The sequence below is a fragment of the Globicephala melas genome, chromosome 2 (genome assembly GCF_963455315.2).
Source record: "Globicephala melas chromosome 2, mGloMel1.2, whole genome shotgun sequence".
In the NCBI taxonomy this organism is placed as follows: domain Eukaryota; kingdom Metazoa; phylum Chordata; class Mammalia; order Artiodactyla; family Delphinidae; genus Globicephala; species Globicephala melas.
Genome location: NC_083315.2, coordinates 176,097,295 through 176,118,776, shown reverse-complemented (window position 1 = coordinate 176,118,776; position 21,482 = coordinate 176,097,295). Strand labels below are relative to the sequence as shown.

The window sequence follows — 21,482 nt, the reverse complement described above, 5'->3', positions numbered from 1 at the left end:
GCGCCCCCAGGGCCTCAGCCCTCACAGCTGTCATCTCAGGGGCTCGGGGCCTCCCAGTGCTGGAGAGCCAGGCCCACAGGCACAGAATGTCCAGTGGGAGGCTGGTGAGGATGCTGTGGCCACCGACACAGAGTCAGCAGAAAGGCCAGGCCGGCGGGCCGGGGCAGGGAGGGGGCCCCGAATTCGCCACGGGATGGCTGGTGGGCTGCCCATTCCAGACTGGGCCACCTGGGGAGGGCACAAGGGCCTCCATGCAACCATCGAGGACTTTAAAAATGACTCCGGCCAAATGCAAGGGCTCCCAGTGGATTTGAGTAACAAAATTAAGTAGTATTGGATTATAACCCAAAGTATAAAATAGATACCCGCAAGTCCACACCAGTAGACGCGAGTGATGGTGCAACAACAGCTCGCGTGTGTAGGATAATTCCAAGTCGTTTGCGTAGGTGCCACCGCCCTTTCACGGTGTTACCCTGGGTGGGACCCGGGACCAGAAAAAGGACATTAGGGCAAATCTGAACAAAGAATGGACTTCAGTTAATAATAATTATCATTATTACAAATGTACAACACCACACTAGCGTAAGATGTTAACATTACAGGAGCCTGGGTATGGGGCAGACGGGAACTCTCTGTACTATCTTCTGAGTTTTTCTATAAATCTAAGATAAAGTTTATTTTCGAAAGGTGATTCTGAAACAAATACAAGATAGCAGGAGGCTAAAGTTTGGTGCAGCTGGGTGGTGGGTGCGTAATGAAACTCTGTGCTTGTCTCTGTGGGGGTTGTTTCTCCAGGTAAAGGGGGGGAGGGGAGGGGGAGGGGAGGAGGAGGGGAGGGGAGGGCAGGGGAGGGGAGGGCAGGGGAGGGGAGGGCGGGGTGCGGAGGAAGACATACATTCATGAAGGCCTCCAGGCCTGGCTACCAGGCCCGCCTTTGTTTGGAAGGCTGAGCAGAGCATCGGTGGTTTTTAATCTGAGATGAAGTAACCTGGTCAGAGAAGTTTGAGAAGGACCCTCTGGCTGCCCAAGGCTGGAATGGGGCGCAGAGGCAGGTGGCCCCCGGGCAGGGCGGCAGGCACAGAGGGAGGGCCCACAGGGCAGGCTCCAGGTACAGCGCCTGCGGAGGCCCCGCCCCAGCTCCCACCCCCTCCCAGAAGACCCCTCCCCGAGACCTCCAACGTCCCTGTGAGCCCACCTGCCCCTGTGCCAGGCCACGCCGGACTCGGGAGGGGGAGACGCAATGCCCCTCGGCCCTTTGCCCGTCTGGTAGGGAGATAGGCCCTGGGCCTGGGCCTTCCTGTCCCCAGCCTCAAGGGGCTGGGGGGCACAGGCCTTCCAGGGTCCCCAGCCCTGAGTTCCGAGTGGGGAGGGGCCTCCCTGAGCTCTTGGCGGCTCCATCCCCACCCCCACCCCCCACTCTACAGACCTGACCACAGGAAGCCTGGCTTCTTGGCCAGCCCAGGGAATTCCTTCCCGGCCCCCTCCCAGCCTCCTGGGCTTCCTGTGTGGAAGCGGACCCTGGATCCCGCCTTGGTAAACACAATATCATCGGGGAGAAGTCACCCTCCGAGCTTCCTGTTTGCTGGGCGCAGACTCCAGGGCCAAGCCCCGGCCCCCGGGGGCTCCGGGCACCCTGCTGGGGCAAGTAGCGGGGTCTCCACCCGTGAGACAAACCCTCCCCCACCCAGGGCTGCAGGGAGATCCACTGGGGGCCTCGAACTCCCCCGGGACCATGGGGCCAGGGACCCCAAGACGGGTGGTGCATGCACCCGTGGATGGTACCGTGCACCAGGAGGCCGGCCAGGGCTTTGGGCACTGGGGGGAGACCCAGGGGTGGGACAGACGCCCAGCCGTGAGCACCCAAACGGTGGCATAAACAGAGGCGGGAACCGAGGCCGCTACCCTCCGCTGCCCCTGCCCTAGACCTCAGGAGAGCGCCAGGTGCCCCCCGAGGGGCAGGCGGGCGGCGGGTCACTGCTGTTTATTTAGGACGCGCCACTCCACCCCTGCCAGGCCACAGGGCTCAGGCCCAGTGGGAGCCCCATGGGGGCGGCTGACGTGACCTCACCCCCATTTCCCAGGGAGGACACGGGTCAGGAGGGGACAAGGCCGCACACCTGGCGTCACTGGGGCCGGAGCTCAGGAGACAGATGGCCTCACGGGCAGAGAAGGGCCCGAGGCAGGCAAGAAGCCTGCTGCAGCCCGGGCTCCAGAAGGCCTTGGGCAGTCTGCCAGGCTCCCACACCTCTGCTGCCACTGCTCTGATCCCTCGCGCCACCATCCCCACTGCTGTCACCCTCCCCAGGGCCACGGCTTGGGCGACCACAGGAGGAGGCTCAGAGGACTGAACGCTCGCTCTCGAAGATCCAGACTCTTCTCCTGGCACCTGAAGCCCTGGGCGGGGGTCAGCACGCCCCCTGGTCCAGATGAGGCCCAGGAAGGAGCGGGCAAATCTCCCCCGGGGGCCGCGGGCCAGGTGCTCAGTTCCCGCCCCGCCATTCCGCCCACCCTCCCTGGCTCAGGCCTGTTCCCAGCCACCGCTGGGCCTGGTAAGTCCCCCGCCCCTGGCCACCCAGCCCAGCCCGACACCCCCCCCCCAGCCCCACCTCCCCTCGTGGCCTCCTGGTGCCCAGGGCTGGGGCGGGGGGCGGGCGGAGCAGGCCTGAACTCTGAACTCACAGAGTGAGTCAGGCGGGCACCTCAGAGGCCGCAAAGGACCTCACCTGGGTGGGCTCACTCCCCTGTCCCGAGCGGCCCAGGCAGCCCCGCCCTCGCCCTCTGCTTCCACCCCAGACCCGGCTGATCCCGGGCCTCCACCGGGAGCGCCCCTCCTCCTCCCCTCCCAGGAGGAGGGACCTGCCCACTCTGGGTGTCGGCTTCCGCAGATGTCGAATGAGAAGGACGCCCACAGACCCCTGCCCGCAGCATGACAGGGGGCAGCCCGGGCTTTGCTCAAGGAGCTGGGTCCCACGCTGCTGCAGCTTTCCCATCCGTAAAATGGGCATTCTCGTCCTCACAGCTGCTCCCCTGCTGGCTTCCCAGCCTGTAATGACAGGGCCGAGGGCTTTGATGGTCCTGATGAAAGGCCGCCCAGGCTCCCAGGCTAGCCCCAGGACAGGGGCTCCCGTCCAACAGAGCAGGCGCTGCCCTCCCGAGCCTACCCTGGCCTGTGGGAAGAGGGCTCCGCTGGCCCCAAAGGTCAACTGCCCCAGGCTGGGCCCGCTCCACAGAGACCCCCCCACCCAGGACAGGTGCTGGGGCGGGGGCCCAGGAGGATCAAGGGCAGGAGGGGCCTCCTCGGTGAGAAGCAGGCTCTGGGCCCCTCAGTGACTGGGGGTCAGGTAGGGGAGCAGGGGTTTCTGCGCAGAAGAAAGGGACCCACCCAGCGTGCCCCACGCACCATCCCATCCCCCACACAGCCCAGGTGAGATGCTGCAGGGCATGCTGGGAGCAAGAGCACAGCCCTCAGAATGGATCCCGGGCTCACAGGCCAGCCCTGGTCCCTGAGCATGGAGCCCTGACCCACCCAGACCCCAGCCGCGCCCTGGTCCCTCAGGATGGAAGGGCCACCGGGCCAGCACCTCCACACAGGAAGGTCAGACCCTGGATCACCGGATCCACAGACCAGGGGGTCTTCTCAGCCCCTCCCTTCAGACAACAGGTCCTGAAAGGATGTATCTCCCCATCCCCCCCCAAGTCCCACCACACCTGTCCCAACCCCCCAGAACCCCCCTTGGGAGGCATCAGGCTGGCCTCAGAACAGAGAGGGAGAGCCTGCAGGGTGGGGTGGGGGGTCCAGGGTCCCGGTGCCTCTCGGCCGACGTGCAACCCCGATCCCAGGGGCCCCAAATGCCATCGACAGCAGCGAGCAAGGAGGCGACCCCGGGGCGGGGCTCGGGGGCCACACGGCCACACAAAGCACCGGCCCGGGGAGGGTTCAGGGAAGCAGCTTGCAAGCTGTTAAGTGCTCTCGGTCTTGGCGCTGCTCTATCCCAGAGGGACACTCCTTGAGGCGAGGCCTCGTTCACTTGTTTGCTCGTTCATTCATCCAGCATGTGCCGCCGGGGCCCCACTGGGGTTCAGCCCTGTGCCCAACGAGGGGGTGCAGCCATGACTCAGACCCCACCACGCCCCCAAGGGGCCCCATCGAGGCCAGGAGACTGGTGTGACGTGCCGGGTGGATGCAGCCCCGGGCAGCCAGGCCACCAAGCAGGGGCCCCGACACTCGCCGCCCGGAGGAGAAGTTCCAGGCGTACGTAGGGGTTTGCGAGAGGCCCGGCTGGCTGGGAGGGGCCTCGAGGTGCCCGCGTGGCTGCCTGCGGTGGGGACACCCAGATGGGGCGGGGGCGGCAGTCAGGGAGCAGCCAGGGCCATCGGGTAGGGCGGCCTGAGCACAGCAGAGAGGGGCGGTGGGGAGGGTGGCTGTGCTGGGTGGGGACCCCCTCCAGCTCAGGGGGTCCTGAACCTTGACGTGCCCGTGGAGTGTCTGCTCGTCTACCTCCTGGAAAGGCAGGTGGGGTCTCCCGCGGGGTCACCATGGCCGCTGCCAGGATTTCCCCAGCTAACATAAGCTCTGGGAAAGGGGCCAGGAGCCCACCAGAAAATGCTGCTTCCCATCAGCCCAGCCCCTGCCCCTGGCTCCCTGCCTCAGGACCCCGAGAGCCGGGCAACTCGAGACGGAGTGGCTGGGGAGGGGGACAGAGAGGAGATGGGGGCTTGCATCCCAGCCTGCAGGAGGACCTCCTCCCGGCCAGTGCCTTCTCGCCTACAATGCTGGTCCCTGCATGGGGATGCTGTAGGGTTTGTGGGCAGAGGGAGGGTCCCCTGCTGACCCCCGAAGCCCTCTGACCCCGTGGACGCATCCCTCCAACGTTCCGCAGCGCCCTCGCCCCAGGACCCTCAGAGGACTGCACGCCCAGTGAACTCAGGAGCCGCGTGAACAGTGGCTGCATCTTTTATTCACAAATAAAAGCTGTAGCAAGATATTATCTCCACATTTGTACAAACGTTTGGGCAACCCTAGAAAACACGACGACCAGAAAACAGAACCCGCAGTGACGGGAGCGCCCCGCTCGCCGGCGGGCTCACCCCTGGTCTACATTTGGCAAGAAGTGGCTCTGAGGACCCCCGCCCTGCTTGGGGACCCCCAGAAAGAGCCCGGCCGGAGTGACACCTTCCATAGAAAACCATAAAAACATAGACCATTTGTCTTCAAATTCCAACTGCAAATACCTCAGTTATAGGCAAAACGATATAAAAATACGAACCTAACAGAACCTTTACAAAACCCTCCCCCTCCCCCTCCCATTTTTGTGTGTGTTGGTTTGTTTTTTGCTTGTGGTTTTGGTAAGAATTCCTGCCGTGGAAGAAGGCGCCAGGTGCCTTCAGCTCAACCCTTGGGCGCCGCCCTCCCGGTGACCTCAGAACAGAGCAGGTCCTGGGGAGAGGAGGGTCGGCCATCCCCGCCTGGAAGACCCCACCGGCTCGATCTGCGCAGAGAACACACGCAGGCCGAGGTCTGGAGACCACCAAGGCGGGCTCTGCTGAGAGGAAACAGCTAGGAAAGAAAAGCAACCCTGAATCCTAACCCGGAGCCCGGCGAGCCTGGGGCTGTCTTGCTACATGGAACTGCCTGGCTGTAAAGAAGGCGCGATCAGATCAGTCGGGCCGGCGGCCCCAGCGCACCGTCTGCTGGTGTCTCAAGTCCTTAGCACCAAACGCGAAAAGGAGAGAAATCCAGTCCAAGGTTAAAGGCACTTGCGTTGCTGTCTGGGGGCGATAGTCTTCCCGTGTCCTGCTCACTCGCTCCTCCGTCCACGTGCTCGGCCGGCCCCTCCCCTGCCTCACGCTCCATCGCCTCCAAGACCCGCGGGTCCCCACTGGACCCTCCGCATCCTCGTCCCTCCAACCCCCGCCACATCCTCGCTCCGTCCCACGTCCCGTCCTCGAGCCCCCGACACCCCCACCCCCTCCCCCGTGTCCCAGTGCCCAGCCTCAGACGTCCACCTCCTGCGGCCCCGGGGCAGCGGTGGCGGCGGCGACGCTGATGTCGAAGCAGGTGACCATCATGACGCGGGCCTTGCACAGGTTCACGCACTGCTCCAGGGCGGCCGTGGCGCGCTCCAGGGCCGCCAGGTACTCGGCCGACTCGGGCTCCAGCTCCGGGTCCACCTCGACTAGGGATGGACGGCAGACCGCTGGTCAGGCCGGGGTCCCCGCAAGGCCCAGGAAGTGCTTCTCTCCCTCCCAGCCTCTGGGTCCCCACCTGGGATGGGGTGAAGTGGCTGGACTGGGGGTGCAGGTGGGGTGCAGAGCCTGGGGTCCTGCACCTGCGCCTCCCAGGGTGTGGGGGGATGAGCGGGGAGACTCACACTGCTCCAGCCAGCGGCCGGGCTCCACCATCAGCCGGCCCTGGGTCTCAGCCAGCTCCTCGCGGAGCGCCTCACGCTTGGCCCACACCTCCTGCAGCCGCTGCTGCCGACGCTCGGCCAGCCGCAACTTCGCACTGACGCACACCGGGCCCTGGGCGGCGGGGACGGCGGTGGGTGGGCTCAGGCACGGAGGACGGCCTGCTCCCAGGGGTTCCGTGAGCCTCGCTCCACCCCCCGGGCCCGAGCAGGCAAACAGCAGGGCCTCAAAGGCAGGCAGGGGGTAGGACCTGGGCCCCTCCTGCCCGAGGGAGCTCACGCCACGTGCTCCCAAAGCAGCCCGTGCCTGTCTGGAACCCAGGCCCAGGACGAGCGGGCACGGCGGTGGGAAGCACGCCCACACCCCGGCGTAACTCCAGGGCATGAGAGCGGTGGCCTCAGGACCCCTCCAGCCCCCCACTCGGCCCACAAGGGCCATCGGGAGATGCCAGGGGTTCAGGGGCGAGCGGGGCCTTTCCTACCTTCTCTGCATTCTGGGAGGGCTGTGGACAAGAGGGCAAGATGAGGTCAGTGAGCTGCCCTGCCACACCCCAGGGGCCCACCCCGCCCTCCCAGGACCGCCTGCCCCCGGACTGCCCCAGCCCCGACCTCGGCCGGGTCCTCCCTCGGGGGCAGGCAGTGCCGCTGCAGGCGCTCCACGTCATCAATCTCGTACACCTTGATCTCAAAGGGTTCCTTCAGCGAGCCAGCCAGGGGCAGTGGCAGGTCCACCCACTGGCCGGGGAGGCTGGGCTTGCGGCCCAGGGCAGCAGCATCGGGCAGCGGGGCCGGGATCAGCCGTCGCCGCTGCAGACCTGCAACAGAGAGCCGGGCGCTGGGTGAGCAGAGGCCGGACCCCAGCCCTCAGCCCAAGACCGAGAGGGGCGCCTGGCTGCGGTTCTGACAGGCAGAGCCCACGGGGGCCCTCCCAGTCCTGAAATGCTCAGCCTACGCCGGCCGGAAACCCGGCTGCCCCTGCCTGCCCGGTGGGAGAGATGGGCTCCTGTCCCCCAGCCCCTCCCCAGCCGGCCTGGGACGGCCACACACCCCCTGCTGGACAGCAGCCTCAGGGTCACACCCGCCTGGCTGCCCCTGCCTGCCCAGTGGAAGAGATGGGCTCCTGTCCCCCAGCCCCTCCCCCAGCCAGCCTGGGACGGCCACACCCTCCCTGCTGGACAGCAGCCTCAGGGTCACACCCGCCAGCCCTGGAGGCAGCCCTCCGACAGCCTAAGGGGCCATGCTGCTTCCTAATCGCAACCGTCTCTACCGCACCGCCTCCGGACAGGCTCCCAAGCCAGGCCCATGCTTGTGGCACCAGCCACATCTCCCAGCACACCCCTCCCTGCTCCCCACGCCGGCCTCCTGCTTTCCCAGCCCACCTTCAGCCAGGGCGTGCCTCCCCCGCCCTCCCGGAGGACAGCAGCCAGTGGCCAAACCCCCCAGCCACACCCAGCATGAGAAACAGGCCCACACTACCCAGGTCCCCAGAGACAGAAGGGCCAGGGGCTGGAGGCAGGAACAGCACAGCAGGGGGCTCCCAGGCAGCTGGGCACCAGCCCCGGGGGGGAACACCAGGCTTGGAGCCCCAGACCCAAGTCCTCTCCCGGCTCCCCCCGCCTCAGCAGGGTGCCCCGTGTGGCCCACCCCTGCCAGCCCGCTCTGAGGGCATGGGGACCAGCCTCAGAGGCAGCGTAGGGACCGGAGAAGGGCACACGCTGGGTGCGTCTACAAACGGTAGTGGCTGCACACACCTACAGCCTGAACAGCCCCAGGCACGTCTGTGAAACCGTTGAGGGCCGCCTACACTGGGATCCGCGAAGGTGGGGCCCTGCAGGGGCTGGGCCACACCCACCTGTGGCCCTCTTCTTGGGGGACTTGAGGCTGCGGGAGCGGGCGCCCGGGGATGCGGCCCCACTGTCGCTCATTGAGTCAGGGGCCGAGGAGGCGCTGCCGGTGGCCTCGCTGTCGCGCATCATGCTCTCGTAGCCGCTGCTGCCGCCGCTGTGGTAGAAGAGGGCCGTGCGGCCCATGGCGGGCGGCAGCTCCCCGCTCAGCACGCTGCTGTTGTCGCTGCCGTGGCCGCTGCTGTAGCGCTGCGGCCGCCGCGGGGCCGTCACCTTGCTGTACGGGGAGGGCAGCACCGGGCCCGCGGGCGGCCGCTCCTCGGACACGTTCACACCGCTGTCGTTGCCGCTGTCCGAGTCGGCCGAGCCCCACAAGGGGCCACTTCGGCCGTGGCCTCCGCCGGTCGCCAGCTCGTTGACACGGCTGTGGGCGGCCCGGAGCGCCTGCTTGGTGCCCATGATGGTGCCCCGGCTGGCCTTGGCCCCAACGCAAGGCACCGCTCGCGGGGCGACCCTGGGGCCCGTCACTGGGCCCCCAGGGGTCCTGCCCGCCACAGGGGCCAGCGGCTTCACCGAAGAACCCAGAGCCCTGGACCCGCCTGCCGCCGGGCTGCGGCCCTTGCCCCCGCTGGTGGGGGGCTTGGGGGCCCCCACGCCCTTGGCCGGGCTGCTCCTACAGGCAGGAGCGGGCCCAGGCGTGGGGCTGGCAGGCGGCACACCCAACCTGGGCATGGCCCGGGCCGGCCTCCCGGGGCCTTCCCTGGCCTTGCTGCTGCCGTGAGCCAGGCCCTCCTCGCACCGCTCCAGAGACCCGTGAGTGGCAGGACGGCACCCTGCCTCTGCCTTGCCAGCCCGGGCCTTCAGGCTGGATGTGGCCCTGGGGATGGAGTGGTCGGCCCGGCCGCCAGGCCTGGCCTCCCCCTCCCCTCGGAGGCAGGTGGCAGCCCCGGCCCAAGCCAGGCTCCCGGCCTGGGGAGGGGCCGGCGCCGGGCTGTTCTTGTGCTCCAGGCTGGACTTGCGCACCGGCGGGGCCGGGGGGGCCGCCCCCCCGCCAGGCCGCGGGCAGAGGTCCCCTTTGGAGGCCACACTCTTCTTGCTGCTGGAAGTGGCCTTTGGGCTGCCCAGGCAGGCCGCTGCCTCGGCCAAGGCGTCCCCGAACGATGTGGAGGGCGTGGTCACACCCAGCGTGGTGGCTCCCCTCCGCAGCAGTGGGATCTGAGCCACGGCCTCTGGCCTGTGGGCTGCCCTGCCCACCTCACAGCCGTCCACCACCCTCCGGGCACAAGCCAGCATCGGGGCCAGGCCGGGGGCCCTGCTGGCAGAGGCCAGGGGCAGCAGGCCACATTCGTCCGCCCGGAGAAGCCAAGGGTCCTCGAAGAGGCCTCCGGGGCCAGGCGGGCCCGGGGCCAGGCGGGGGCAGCCCACACGACCGGCCGCTGAGGTAGTCCTCGGTCTGCGGGGAAGGCTGGAGTGGATGGTTGGTGCTGGGGCGGCCCGCCGTGGGGACGCGGCGTGGGGCTCCCGGCCAGGTCGGCTGGCAGCTGCCGTGGCCTCCTCCGTGGGACGAGGACTCTGGGCGGGGCCGGGACTGTCCGGTCTGTCCTGCTCTGAGAACTGAAAGCTGCTGCCCTCCAAGGAGCCATCCAGGATCGGGGAGCCCAGAGGCTCAGGCCCCGCTGGCGAGCCGGGGCTCAAGGGGTCTGGGCTGGCCCGTGAGGGAGGCCGCGGGGCGGGGCCGAGGCTGTCGGCCGTGCACACGCTGACCTCGCTGAGCCACGAGCTGACGGAGGAGCCGTGGCTGCCGCCAGCCTCGGCCGCCCCGTCCGGAGCCCCACCGGGCGCCTGCGAGGTGTACGCGTCGAACTCGTCGTTAATGCTGCTGATGATGCTGACGGGCCTCGAACCCGAGGCCAGGGCCTGCAGGGAGCAGTCGCTGCTGAGGCTGGCCAGGCTGGAGGGGCGCCCGGGGCCGGCCAGCCCCCCCAGGGACAGCTCCTCCACCAGTGTGAACACCAGCTCGTCCTCGCCGTTGAGCTCCACGGGCTGCTGCAAGGTCACCGTGGTGGTCAGCAGGCCCCGCTCCAGACACTGGCCGCGTGCGGAGGGGCGGGGGCAGCCCTCCTGCCCGCTCATGCCCACGGGGGGTGTCCGTACCACACCCACACCGTCGGCTCCCCCAGGCTCCTCTGGGGCCCCGCCAGCTTCCAGCTGCCGAGGCAGTGGGGGGGCCGGGCTGGGCAGCGGCCTCCTGCCTCTGCCCCCCGTGGCCTTATCCGGCACAGGCAGCTCGGGTCTGGCACTGCCGTCCTCTCTCTGGTCACCACCAGCCTTGGAGGGCTCTGGGGCACCCCGGTGGGTATCTGGGCCGGGGCTGCCGCGAGGCGTGCTGGCGGCCAGTGGGGAGCCCACGGCTTTCCTGGGGGCCGCGGCCTCGGGCAGCGAGGGCTTCCTGCCCCCGCGGGCCGGGCTAGCCTGGGCTCCGCTGGTGCCACCCAGGCCTCCTGGGGGGCCCTCGCTGCCGTGGATGCACTCCAGCCGCTCCTGCAGCTCCGCGAAGGTGCTGCAGCGGAAGTGGTCAGCGTCACGCGGGCCCCGGAAGGGCTGGCGGCGGCTCAGTGCGGGGATGATGGGCACAAAGTCGGGGGGGCCCTCGCTGTCCGTGAGCTCGCGGTCCGACAGCGCCGCCCCCCCCGGCCCCACGTAGATGACGGTGTCGCAGGACTGCTCGCTGCTGGATGAGTAGTCGGGGTCGCCGGGCGAGCTGGGGGCCAGGCGGTCGGGGTCTGGGGCTGCAGAGCGCGGGTGGAAGGGTCGCAGGTGCGGGGGGCGGCGGGCACGGCCTTCCTCGCAGGAGCTGTCCCCACCCGAGGAGCTGGACGCGTACTGGGAACAGAGCAGGCCCACCTGAGCGGCCTCCCCGCCTGCCCCCCCTTCCCCCACACCCGAGCCGCACACACCACGCTCCAGTGAAGGAAGTGACAGCGCAGCCACCAACCGTGTCCCATCAAGCACTGGACCGGCACGAGAGGTCTCAGGCCGCGAACATAACCGGACCTCCTCAGCCACTTCCAAGGAAGCGCTCAGCCGAGTCACAGGGGGGTGAGAACACGTGCCCTCAGCACATGGCGCGTAAGTGCAAACCCCGGAGTCAGACCCAGCGCACCCCGGGGCGCCCCTAACTCCACCCTCCGGCCCGACGGAGGGCTGCCTGGGGCGTGCCCTGCTGGACCAGGCCTGGGAGGGGTACAGGCAACGGCCATCCCACCAGGCTGCCCTGAGCACACACCTACCCCTGAGCCAGGCAGATAGAGGCCAGACAACCACAGCCCCCGGCGCGAGCAGGTCCGGTTCTGCTTGGGGCGACCTCGAGCCTGGGCCCCGCCGCCTCTGGGCAAGGCCGTGTGGGCACAGCCCTGTGACCCCAGGACGCGGGGCCCCGGCACCCCCACCATGCAGGCAGGGGCCCTGGGGAGAGGGAGGGGCAGGCGGGAGGCGGAGCCAACCTTGACTTTCTTCCTGCGCAGGCGGTGGAGGTGGGCGGCCAGCTGCACGGTGCTGAGCGTCTCGGCGTGGCGGGCGGGCGCATCGGAGACGTGGGCGATCATGGTGGTGCGGCAGCTGGCGGTGGCCAGGGTCTCCCGCAGCAGCATGGTGAGCCTGTGCTCCCTGGGGGCCGGGGAGGGGCGGGGGGCAGGAGCTGAGGGCCCAGGAGGGATGCCGGGTGGGAGGCTGGGCGCGTGGGCTGCCGCAGGGCCTCTCGCTGGACCAGGGCCAGGCCTGGAGCCTCGGGGTCAGGGCTGACCCCCACCTCTGTTCCCCACGCCCTGGGCGCCAGGACCACCCCCCCCCCAGCCCTCGGGCAGCAAGGCCCGTCAGGTGATGGAGGAGCAAAGAACTGAGGGGCTCAGGGACCACAGACAAGCTGGACACGCCTGACGTGGGCTGGGCTGGGTTGGGTCCCCAGGGCCCCGGCCAGGAGCCCACCACTCACCTGTAGGGCACGTGCTTGGCTCCACTGACCAGGGCCAAGATGACGCTGCCCAAAGCCGACAAGGACAGATGTGGCGGGCCCCCGGGGGCCTCCCCACCCCTGCCAGGTGCCCCCTCACAGCTGCCGAAGTCGATGAGGTGCAGGCGGCTGCGGCCTCCAGACACTGAAACCACAGGGCAGGAGGGTGAAGGCTCGGCCGCAGGGCACCCAGACCCTGCCCCGCAGCCCACACCCGGGACAGTCCTGCCGAGAGGGAGGGCGGCCGGACCCACACCACGCAGGCGCCACGGCCACCTACTTCCGCCCCTGCCGCACTTCTCCACACGGTACTGGTACACGTGCAGCGTGAAGAGCATGTGCGAGCCGCCCAGGGCGTCCTCGCCACCGCCGGCCTGGCTGGCACTGCGCGCAGCCAGTGCCGCGTCCAGGTAGAAGGCCGCCTTCTCAGCCGTGGGCGCCCGCAGCTCGCTCTGGTTCTGGAGCTGCAGACAGACGGACAGCGGGGAGGGCGCCTGAGTGGCTCGGGGCCGAGCCGCCACCCCCACGCGGCCCCCAAGCCCGCGGCCCTGCTCCCCGCGCGGCGGCCTCGGCGTACCTGCGTCCCGCAGACGGGGTCCTCCCGCAGGTACACCCCCGGGGACTGGGCGTCCTGCAGGCTGCTGGAGGCCACCTCGGCCAGCAGGTCCCGCAGGCTCTGGTCCCGGCCGCACACCTCCACGGCCGAGACGCGGACGGAGAAGCGGGCGCCCACCCTCTCCTTGCGCTCGTCAATGAGCCTGAAGAGCCAGGAGATGGCGCAGGGCGCGATGCCCAGGCTCTGGGGCGAGCTGTCCTTCCCGATCATGGTGTACGACTTGCCTGGGGCCAGCGTGACAAGCCCTCAGAGCCCAGCAGACCCGGCAGCTGCTTCCCTGGCCCCGCCCGGGGCCCTCAGGCCAACCTGGGGCCGCTGAGACCCCGGGGGCCTCTTCCGACCCACTCCGCGGCTCTACCTTCTAGGGCTACAGGGTTTCAGCTTCCTCTCCACAGCCCCCCGCCCCAGGTGCCCACCTGCTGCCCACATGGGATATGCCCACCCCCCACCCCACCCAGAAATGGCGCCCAGCGACTGCAGAGAGGGGATGGTAAGGGGCATTTACCAAGGCTCACGTGGCCAAAGGAGAAAATGCAGCCATCGGCCCCACTGACCACCGACTGAAGCACGTCGGCCACTGTCCCCGAGCAGACCTCGGCCTGGGGGAGAGGCACAGAGTCAGGCAGCCACCGGCCTCCCGCCACTTCTGTCTCATCACGTACAGACAGTGAGTCCACGAGGTGGCCGGGAGGGCGCCCAAGACCAAGGACACAAAAATCTCCAGGTGGACACAAGACACACACGGACCGGACATGGACACACACACACTCACAGCATGAACCAGCCAGACACAGCTGACAGGCACACGCAGTGTGCACACACACACACAGAAGTCACAGTGCCCTTGCGGCCACGCTGGGCACACACCATGCTGCACGCACGCACGGCACACGCGGGACACGTGGAGGAGCATCTCTGGGAAACAAAGCACCACTCGGAAAGCTTCCATGCGGCATGGGCTCTGAAAAACTTGGCCTGAGAACCAGGCCAGGAGCTGGGTGGACACACCACGAGGGCTGGGAGGCCAGCGAGGAAGGGGAAACACAGCCGGCCTCCCCCCCACCCCCACCCCCGCCCACCCCCGCCCAGCCCCGGCTCTGCACGAGAAGGCCCCGCCCCCACCCGAGGCCGCCACTGTCACCCTCACCTGCTCCGAGTCCTGGGGGAAGACGGCATCGAAGGCAAACATCTTGGGAACGGCAGCCGTGGTGGCGTGTCGGGGGCCCGCACAGCCTGGGGGCCCCGTGGCCGGGTCATAGAGGGTCACCTGCTTCTTTCTCGGGTCCACCTTCAGGAAGGACGAGGACTCGGCCAAGCGCTGGGCCCCCTGCGCAGGCCAGATCCGCAGCATGACCTTCACCTGGGGAGGTGGGCAGGGCGGGCATCTGAGCAGCTGCTAAGGACACGGCAGGAGGGGCTTCACGCGAGTCAGGACAGTGGGCCAGGCCCCGGCGTGGGGTCCCCGCCGCAGGAACGCGGCGCCGGCACCCCAGCTCCAGGCCAGAGCGCCTCCCACATGAGGTCAGCCATGCAGGGAGAAAACGAGGGCCAGCGAGAGGAGAGGCTGGCCGGGAACAGAGCGCGTCAGCACAGCGCGGGGGGCACAGGGCGGAGGGAGGGCAGGACGGAGGGAGCAGACTCCAGCTGCCCCAGCGAGCAGAGAGACAGAAGGACGAGGACGGGACCCAGAGCGCACCGCACCTCGATCTGGGGCTCCTCCGCACCCTCTCGCTGACTCCGAGGCAGAGCCAGCACCAAGGGAGCTGAACCCAAAGACAGGCCTCTGAGAGCAGGGTCACCCCACACAGGCCCACCCCAGGCCCGCCAGCTCCCCGCTGGACCAGCCGCCATGGCGACCCACCCCCGGGCCCGCACAGGCTTCAGAACGGGGAGGGAACACACTCAGGTCGACTGTCTCACCCGTGTCACACAGCCTGCCAGGGGGTCTCCTGAAATCCCAAACCCCAAATCTGAGGGCGGAGAGAGAGGGGCAAGCAGATCGGGGCGGCAAGACCCGGCCCAACCAGACAGGAAGGCACAGGCCCCGGCCCCGCCCACAGGGTCCCCTCAGAGCCCCACGCACGCTCCTCCGAAGGCGCGTCCTCCACCCCTGATGCGGAGGACAGGGGCTGCCTCACAGCCGGGGCCTCCCCCACCCCCCAGCTCCCGACCTCAGGCTCCACGCACAGCAAGGGGCAGCCCCGAGGAAAGACAGCCGTGCGCCGCGGCCAGGCAGGCGAGGGGCGCGCGGGCCGCACGAGCAGCTGCCTCCCTGCTGAGGGGAGGGACAAGTGCCCCGCACCCCGGCCCCCCACGTGTCTGTCCAGCCTCACCTCCTCCAGGGAGCCCTTTCCGCCAGCTCCCAGCCCCAAGCCAGAGGCCTTCAGAGCCCTGGGCACATCCTCCCGTGTCTGCACCTCAGGCGGTGGGTGGGCAGGAGTGTGTGGAGTGAAGGAAGGACAAACACGCGGAGGGGGACGGGCCTGACGCCTGCGGCGCCCTCGGGGAGAAACGGGATCTGGTGCTTCTGACCCCAGAGCCGCTCGGAACCCCAAGGACACCTGGGGAGGCTCAAACCCCTTGGACACCTGTGGCAGGACTCCGTGTCAGCAGGACGCCAGAGGCAATCCCACTGGCACAGAACCCGGAAGGAAGAGGGCGGGATGATCCCAGAGGAGACGGGAATCCTGAATCCCCAGGCCAGGGGAGATGGTGGAGAGACAAAGGCTGGGGTGGGGGCCCGGGTTGGGGACAGAGCAGAGCTGGACAGGGCTCGGCTCAGCTCAGGGCCCAACAGGCCACCAGGCAGCCTCTGCCACTGTGAGTCCCCCGAACACAAAAGCAGATACAAGGCTTGCCCGTGCTCCCTACCCACGTTCATGCCAGCTCCTGGGGCTGGACTACCAGCCCCAAGGCCCTCAAGGGAACAGAAAGCTCAGAGGGGAGGGAAGCCAGGAACCAAGATGCAGGAGCCCAGAACAAGTGACACTGCAAACACCCCCAAACCCGCGTGGAGAACAATCACCCTGGGCTGCGCATCTTGGGTGTGGCCAAGGGGGCCCGAGTGCTGACAGGGCAAGCCACCCTGGGGGGGGCCCTCCCAGGAGAAGGCACCAGACTCCGGTTTCCGCTGGAGGACACCGCCCTCCGCTCTCCGGTGAAATCTCCGATTTCTCCAGTACAGTGTAAATCAAATTACCAGCCTCATCTCAGAGCCAATATTTTTCACGGGTTTAATTGTAACTGACAGATACATAACTCCGGCGAAATTGGTTTACCGTGGGTAGTTCGCACGAGGCACCATCTCCGTCCCTTCGGCATGTGGCAAATTGACATGCAAACTCGCGCCGCCGTAAGGAGAGGGGGTCCTCCGGGGAGACGCGGAAAGACATACTTTTCTATTGAGCTCCTCCGAACCTGGGCTCCATTAGCCGAGAATCGATTCTCTTATTCCCCGACGACATGAACAAAACTATTTCATTTCCAAACGCCACTGCCAAGCAGATGAAAACGTGCATTTCCCAGTAATTTTGGGCCATTTTTTTTCAGCGTGAACTCCTGGCCGCTTCAGGAGCCAAATGGGTTCTGCGGATTGGAGAGCGTTCCCGGCGGGGAGGGGACATCGCATGCGCCAGCCCCACGCCACGCGCCACCGTCCCAGCTAAATGCCTGGGTCACTGTCTGCGAGAATCCTTTCATTACCGCGGGGAGATGACAGGGTCTTTGCGCCACACAAGCACGCCTCCCCCCTGAATGTTCAGATATTGCAAAGCCCCGCCGAATAGCAGCTAGGTAGGGAAAAAATACATTTTGCATAAAAAGGGGCTTCCACTCCTAAGAGACGGCCCAGGCAGCCCTGGGGGGAGGGGCTGTCTTCTTTAATACCGCAGGATGATGAATTACCTTAAGTGGTACATTAATGTCAGGAATCGAGTGTAATCTAACTTTCTTTCCTCTGACAATATTAAATGTCTTTCAGAAGGCATTTCTAACTATGTGCTCTTCATGCAAATAACATCCAGGGAGCTGGGGAGGGGGCTCTGGGGGGCACGGTGAGAGGACCAGGACGGGCGGCCACGGGCTCCCTGCCGCAGGGGACCAGGGCACAGCGGTGGTCTGCCGGAGAGAGGGGAGGAGCCCCCGCCCTGGAATACTTGGGTGGGGGGCCTGGCCCCAGGGGGACGGGGAGGCCTGCTGGAGCCCCAAGTAACACGGCGGCGGTAAGAAAGCAGGGTCCGCACCACGAGCCTCCCCAACCCTCCAGCCACCCAGCCCCCACCCCAGACGGGCCGAGTGACCAGGCCCAGAGCTGCTTAGAGCCCCCTCCCCACGGCCAGCTCACGGTGTCCTTCCTCTGGCCCCGGCACTCCCACCGCCCAAGCAGGGCCCAGATTCCCCACTTCAGCAAGCTCCCGGGGGGACACGTCTACCTCCGTCTCAGGGCGTGGTGGTGATGGGGTGAGGGAAGGCTTCCTGGACGTCTGGACACGGGGACTGACCTCCGGGAGGCCGAGCACAGAGGCTACAGCAGGAGGGCCAGGGGGAGGGTGGGGTGGGGGCCTGGGGATCAGCTCGGGCCCGGGCAGGGTGACCCCTGCAGATGCATCAGACCCCTCTGCAGAGCCGTCACTAGGAGCAGAAGCCCCCTGGGGCGTGTCCTAGGCGGCAGGACAGACTGAGTCCAGGGGTGCGTGGAACCCGCCTCCCCAGCTCTGCAGGGGTTGGGCCTCTGGGCACTGGAAAGGCCGGACCCAGTGCCCGGTGGGCAGCCGCCACTCTCGGGGAGGGGCAGAGCGGGCAGAAGGCCAGGGAAACGCGATGGGGTGCACGCTCAGGGTTGGGGTCCTGTGCTCACCCCAGAGCCGTGTGGCCCTGGTGACAGGCCCCACCCTGCTGTGCCTCCAGAGGCACAGAATCCCCCACTAATGTACGCACGCAGAGCCGCACAGGCAGCCCCGACCCAGACCTGGGGGGCCGTCACGGGCAACCCAGATGGGACCGGGACAGAAACCGTCCCAGCCAAAGGCCACAGGAGCCAGGAGGCAGCCAGCCTGTGCCCGGGGGGGGCCTTCTCCACTCGGGGCCTGCGTCCCCACCTGAAGCCAAAGGCCACAGGAGCCAGGAGCAGCCAGCCTGTGCCTGGGCGAGGCCTTCTCCACTCGGGGCCTGCGTCCCCACCTGAAGCTGGGAGCATCCTGACTCAACCGCTCCCCCACTTCTCAGGTCAGGCTGCGGCTGGGCTTTGCCGGGACTCTGGATAGCTGAGGGGTCCCACCCCTGCCCCCTGGACCCCCTGAGGGCAGCACACCAACAAAGACGAGGCAAGGGGGCTCTTGGGGCCAGACCCCACCCCTGAGTCCCGGGAAGCCCTGGCCGTCCCGCCCCACGCTGAGACCAGCCCGTGCCCCTGGGACCCTCCCACCCACTCCCTGTAGGCCCACCACAGTCTGCCAGGCTCCCTGCCACCACCTGGAGCCGTCACGGTGGGCCTGGGCCTCCGTCGCCCCATCTGTACACTCACCAGCCTGGTCCAGCCCAGGAGAAGGAAGCATCCCCTCCACCTCCCGCACCCCATCCCGCAGCTGCCCAGACACCCCAGCCTCGTGCCACCCCCCAGGGTCACCCCCAAGTCAGGGCAGGGCCTACCTTTCCGACACTGCTGGGGTTGTGCTTGGCCTTGGAGGCGGCCCTGAGCAGGCAGGGGGGCACGGGCGGCGGCCACAGCTGCAGGGCCCCACTGAAGTCCGTGGGGTAGGTGGCGGCTCCTCGGGCGGCGGGGGCCGGCGGCGGGCGGGGCTTCTTGCGCTTGGAGGCCAGGCTGAGCTTCTGGGCAGCCCTGGGGAGGGGAGGGGCGGAGAGGGCAGGGGCGGGAGGCGTGGGGAGGGGAGGGGAAGGGAGGAGAGGCGGTGCGGGTCCTCAGAGCTGTCCTGCCACCCGCCCCACCCTAAATGCGGCTACACGGCCACAGGTCATTCCCCCCCAGCCAAGCAGGGGCCCCCGGGGCTGGGGCCACCATGTCCAGCCACTGGCAGCTCTGCCAGTACAGGCCAGGCGACAGAGGCCCCAGGCAGACACGGGACCCCAGCCCCCCTCCACACCCCGCACTGAGGGCATCCCCTTCCCCCACCCTCTGCCGCCCCAAGTCCCCAACTCAGCAGCTGGGGCGGGACGGCACATGCTGGGGTCCGCCACTCACAGGCTGTGTGACCCACACGTGGTGACTTAGCCTCTCTGTGCCTCGATTTCCCCATCTCTAACATGGGATGACATGACCACCAGACGCCCTCGTGTATAGCCCTGAGGAGCGAACGCATTCAAGGCACCCAGCACAGGTGACACAGACGGGCCTGGGTCCAGGCGGCCCTGGTTCCAGATGGCCCAGGCCTCCGTCAGCCCCCCCACCCCGCCCGCCTTCCCGGTGAAAGGGGCTGGAGGTCAGAGCAGGGCCAACTCAGGGCTGAAAGAAGCTGCCCACCAGGCCTGCAGGCAGCCCCCCGCCGCCCCGCCCAGCTGCCCCTCTCCCAGTCCTGCTGCGCCCGCCCTCCTTCTCCCAAAGACCCCAGGCCCCTGAGTCTCACCTGTGCCCCTCAAAGGGGCCCGACAGGAGGGCCTGCACCCTCTGGGCACACGGCCCCCAGCCCGCCTCCCACTCGGAGCAGCTACCGGCGTTTTGCTTAACTCCTCTCATCTTTCACAGGAGCTGTCTTTTAAGAGACCCCAGGGACGGCTTTCTTCCTAGCGAGGTGTCATCAAGGAAAATAAAAGTAATCTACGGTGCGGGGCGGACCCTTCCTAACTCAGTGGGGCGGCCGGTGCACGCCTGGCGGGGGCGGGGGCCTGTGAGCGGAACCCACGAGCTGCCCGGACAACTCGGGCCGGGGCCCTCAGCCGGAGACGCGGCCCCGATTCCTGCCTGAGCGCATGTGCCCTAAACCCAAAACCGCCTGAACAGAAGTCCCCAAGACGTGGGGGAAGGGCAGCACAGGGACTGCCCGGCACCGGCCTGTCCTGGGAGGCACCGGCTGGGCCCTCGAGGAGACTGGACAGGTCAGCAGACCACCACGGCCGAGGTGTGTCCCCCGCTCCCGTCACAGCTGGCTCCCTGCTCCTCCCTAGGTCGGGCAGGGCCACCCAGGGTCCCCGAGGCTGGGGTGGGGCCACCCTGAACCCCCCAAGGCTCAAGGGGACGTGAAGGCCAGGAGGACGGGTAAGGCGCTGGGGGAGACAGGACATCGGGCTGCAGAGGCCACACCAGAAGGCAGTGCTCTGCCTGCTGCTCAAGGCCACAGACGGCTCTGCACCCTCTGTGACCCTCTCAGGAACCAGGGTGTCCGGCACAGACCTCAGCCCCCTCCGTCACCCTCAGGTCCCAGCAGCAGAGCACAGGGAGGTGTCCTTCCCCGCTGGACACGCCCAGGTCTCGCCTGGACAGAGGCTGGGCCCGGAGCCATCTGAAGTCCCGCCAGCCCCACGAGGCTGGAACGGTACTGGCTGGGCGTCTCTGCCCCATGGTCTGACCTAACTCGGGGCACCCCCTCCTCCCTCCCTGGCCCTGGGTCAGCCCCCGCAGGGCTGGGAGCTGAGAAGCTGTGCCCAGCCTGCCCAGCCCTCCAGGTCTCTGTTCTTACAGGCTTGCCTCACCGGGCATGACTCAGAGGCCTCGGGACAGCACTGTCTCCTGTGATGAAATCCAGCTCCCTTCAAAACCGGGACAAGCCCGTCAGCCACTGAGCAATTGCACCTCAGCTCACACGGCCTGGGGGTGGTCGCGGGAGGGTCCCAGCCTCTGGGTGCACAGACCTGGTTTCCAGGCAGTGAGGGTGGGGGAGGAAGTGATGCCAGGCTTCACAGAGGCTAAGAGAACACACAGGCACCACACTCAGGACCCCGAACACCCACTGCATTGTTGGGGAGCAGGGTTGGGGTGCGGGGGGCTCAAGGCAGAACCTGCAGGGGGCGGGTGGGCACGTCTGAGTGGTCTGGCTCTAGAGAGGAGACTTGGAAAAGCAGGAACTTCACCTGCACGCACAGCTCTCCTCGTCCTCAGAGGACACCTCCCCCGGGAAGCCTGCCCTGATGCCCCCACACTGGGCTTCCCCAAACCCTGTGCCTGCTGCTACCACGGGAACCATTCCACGCCCTGAGCCACAGGTTCACACGGCTGTGTCCCATCAGGTGGGGGCTCTGGAGGGCAGGGGTTTGCCAAGCCCAGGCCTAGAACACAGGGAAGCTCAGGATGGGGCCCGGAGGGAGGGAAGGAGGGAGGGAGTGAACTAATGAATGAGGGAGGGACCGAGCTCCTCCAACCTCCCTCTGAGCCCCCAGCCCTCTCACCTAATCCCAGAGGCCTTTCCCCAGGCTCACTGGCCCGGGTCATTAATTCACATAAACAGAAAAGAAAATATTTGCCTTTTTACAAAGAAAAATTGCCTCTTCCGAACAAGAAGGTAATTTCACAGGCAGTTGGCCTTGACGGTGAGGTCCTTAATCACCCTGAGGAGACACACGGGCCTGTCTGGATGTGTGTGGGGGTCAGTTACGGCCAACCCAGGGCTTCCTGCCTGGGCCGCCTGGAGGCCGGCAGACCAAGCCACATGCCACATGCC

The 21,482-nt window shown here is 67.6% G+C and overlaps 1 protein-coding gene across 7 annotated transcripts in view; it reads right to left on the bottom strand.

Annotated features, from left to right (window-relative positions):
- Positions 1-4,938: 4,938 nt before the first annotated feature.
- KIF26A (kinesin family member 26A) overlaps positions 4,939-21,482 on the bottom strand; it is a 41,829-nt gene continuing 25,285 nt past the window's right edge. For 5 of the 7 annotated variants that reach the window (XM_060295347.1, XM_030883208.2, XM_060295348.1 and 2 more), the window contains 12 exons: positions 18,523-18,712; positions 14,024-14,236; positions 13,382-13,475; positions 12,838-13,100; positions 12,541-12,724; positions 12,243-12,405; positions 11,755-11,917; positions 8,260-11,134; positions 7,017-7,222; positions 6,890-6,910; positions 6,372-6,522; positions 4,939-6,176 (listed from right to left, as the gene is read on the bottom strand). In XM_060295347.1, coding sequence (XP_060151330.1) covers positions 5,995-6,176; positions 6,372-6,522; positions 6,890-6,910; positions 7,017-7,222; positions 8,260-11,134; positions 11,755-11,917; positions 12,243-12,405; positions 12,541-12,724; positions 12,838-13,100; positions 13,382-13,475; positions 14,024-14,236; positions 18,523-18,712 — 4,705 coding nt within the window. In that variant the 3' untranslated portion in view covers positions 4,939-5,994. Of the gene's footprint in view, positions 6,177-6,371; positions 6,523-6,889; positions 6,911-7,016; positions 7,223-8,259; positions 11,135-11,754; positions 11,918-12,242; positions 12,406-12,540; positions 12,725-12,837; positions 13,101-13,381; positions 13,476-14,023; positions 14,237-16,154; positions 18,478-18,522; positions 18,713-21,482 lie in introns of those variants that run through there. The other 2 variants (XM_060295352.1, XM_060295351.1) reach the window with 2 other exon arrangements.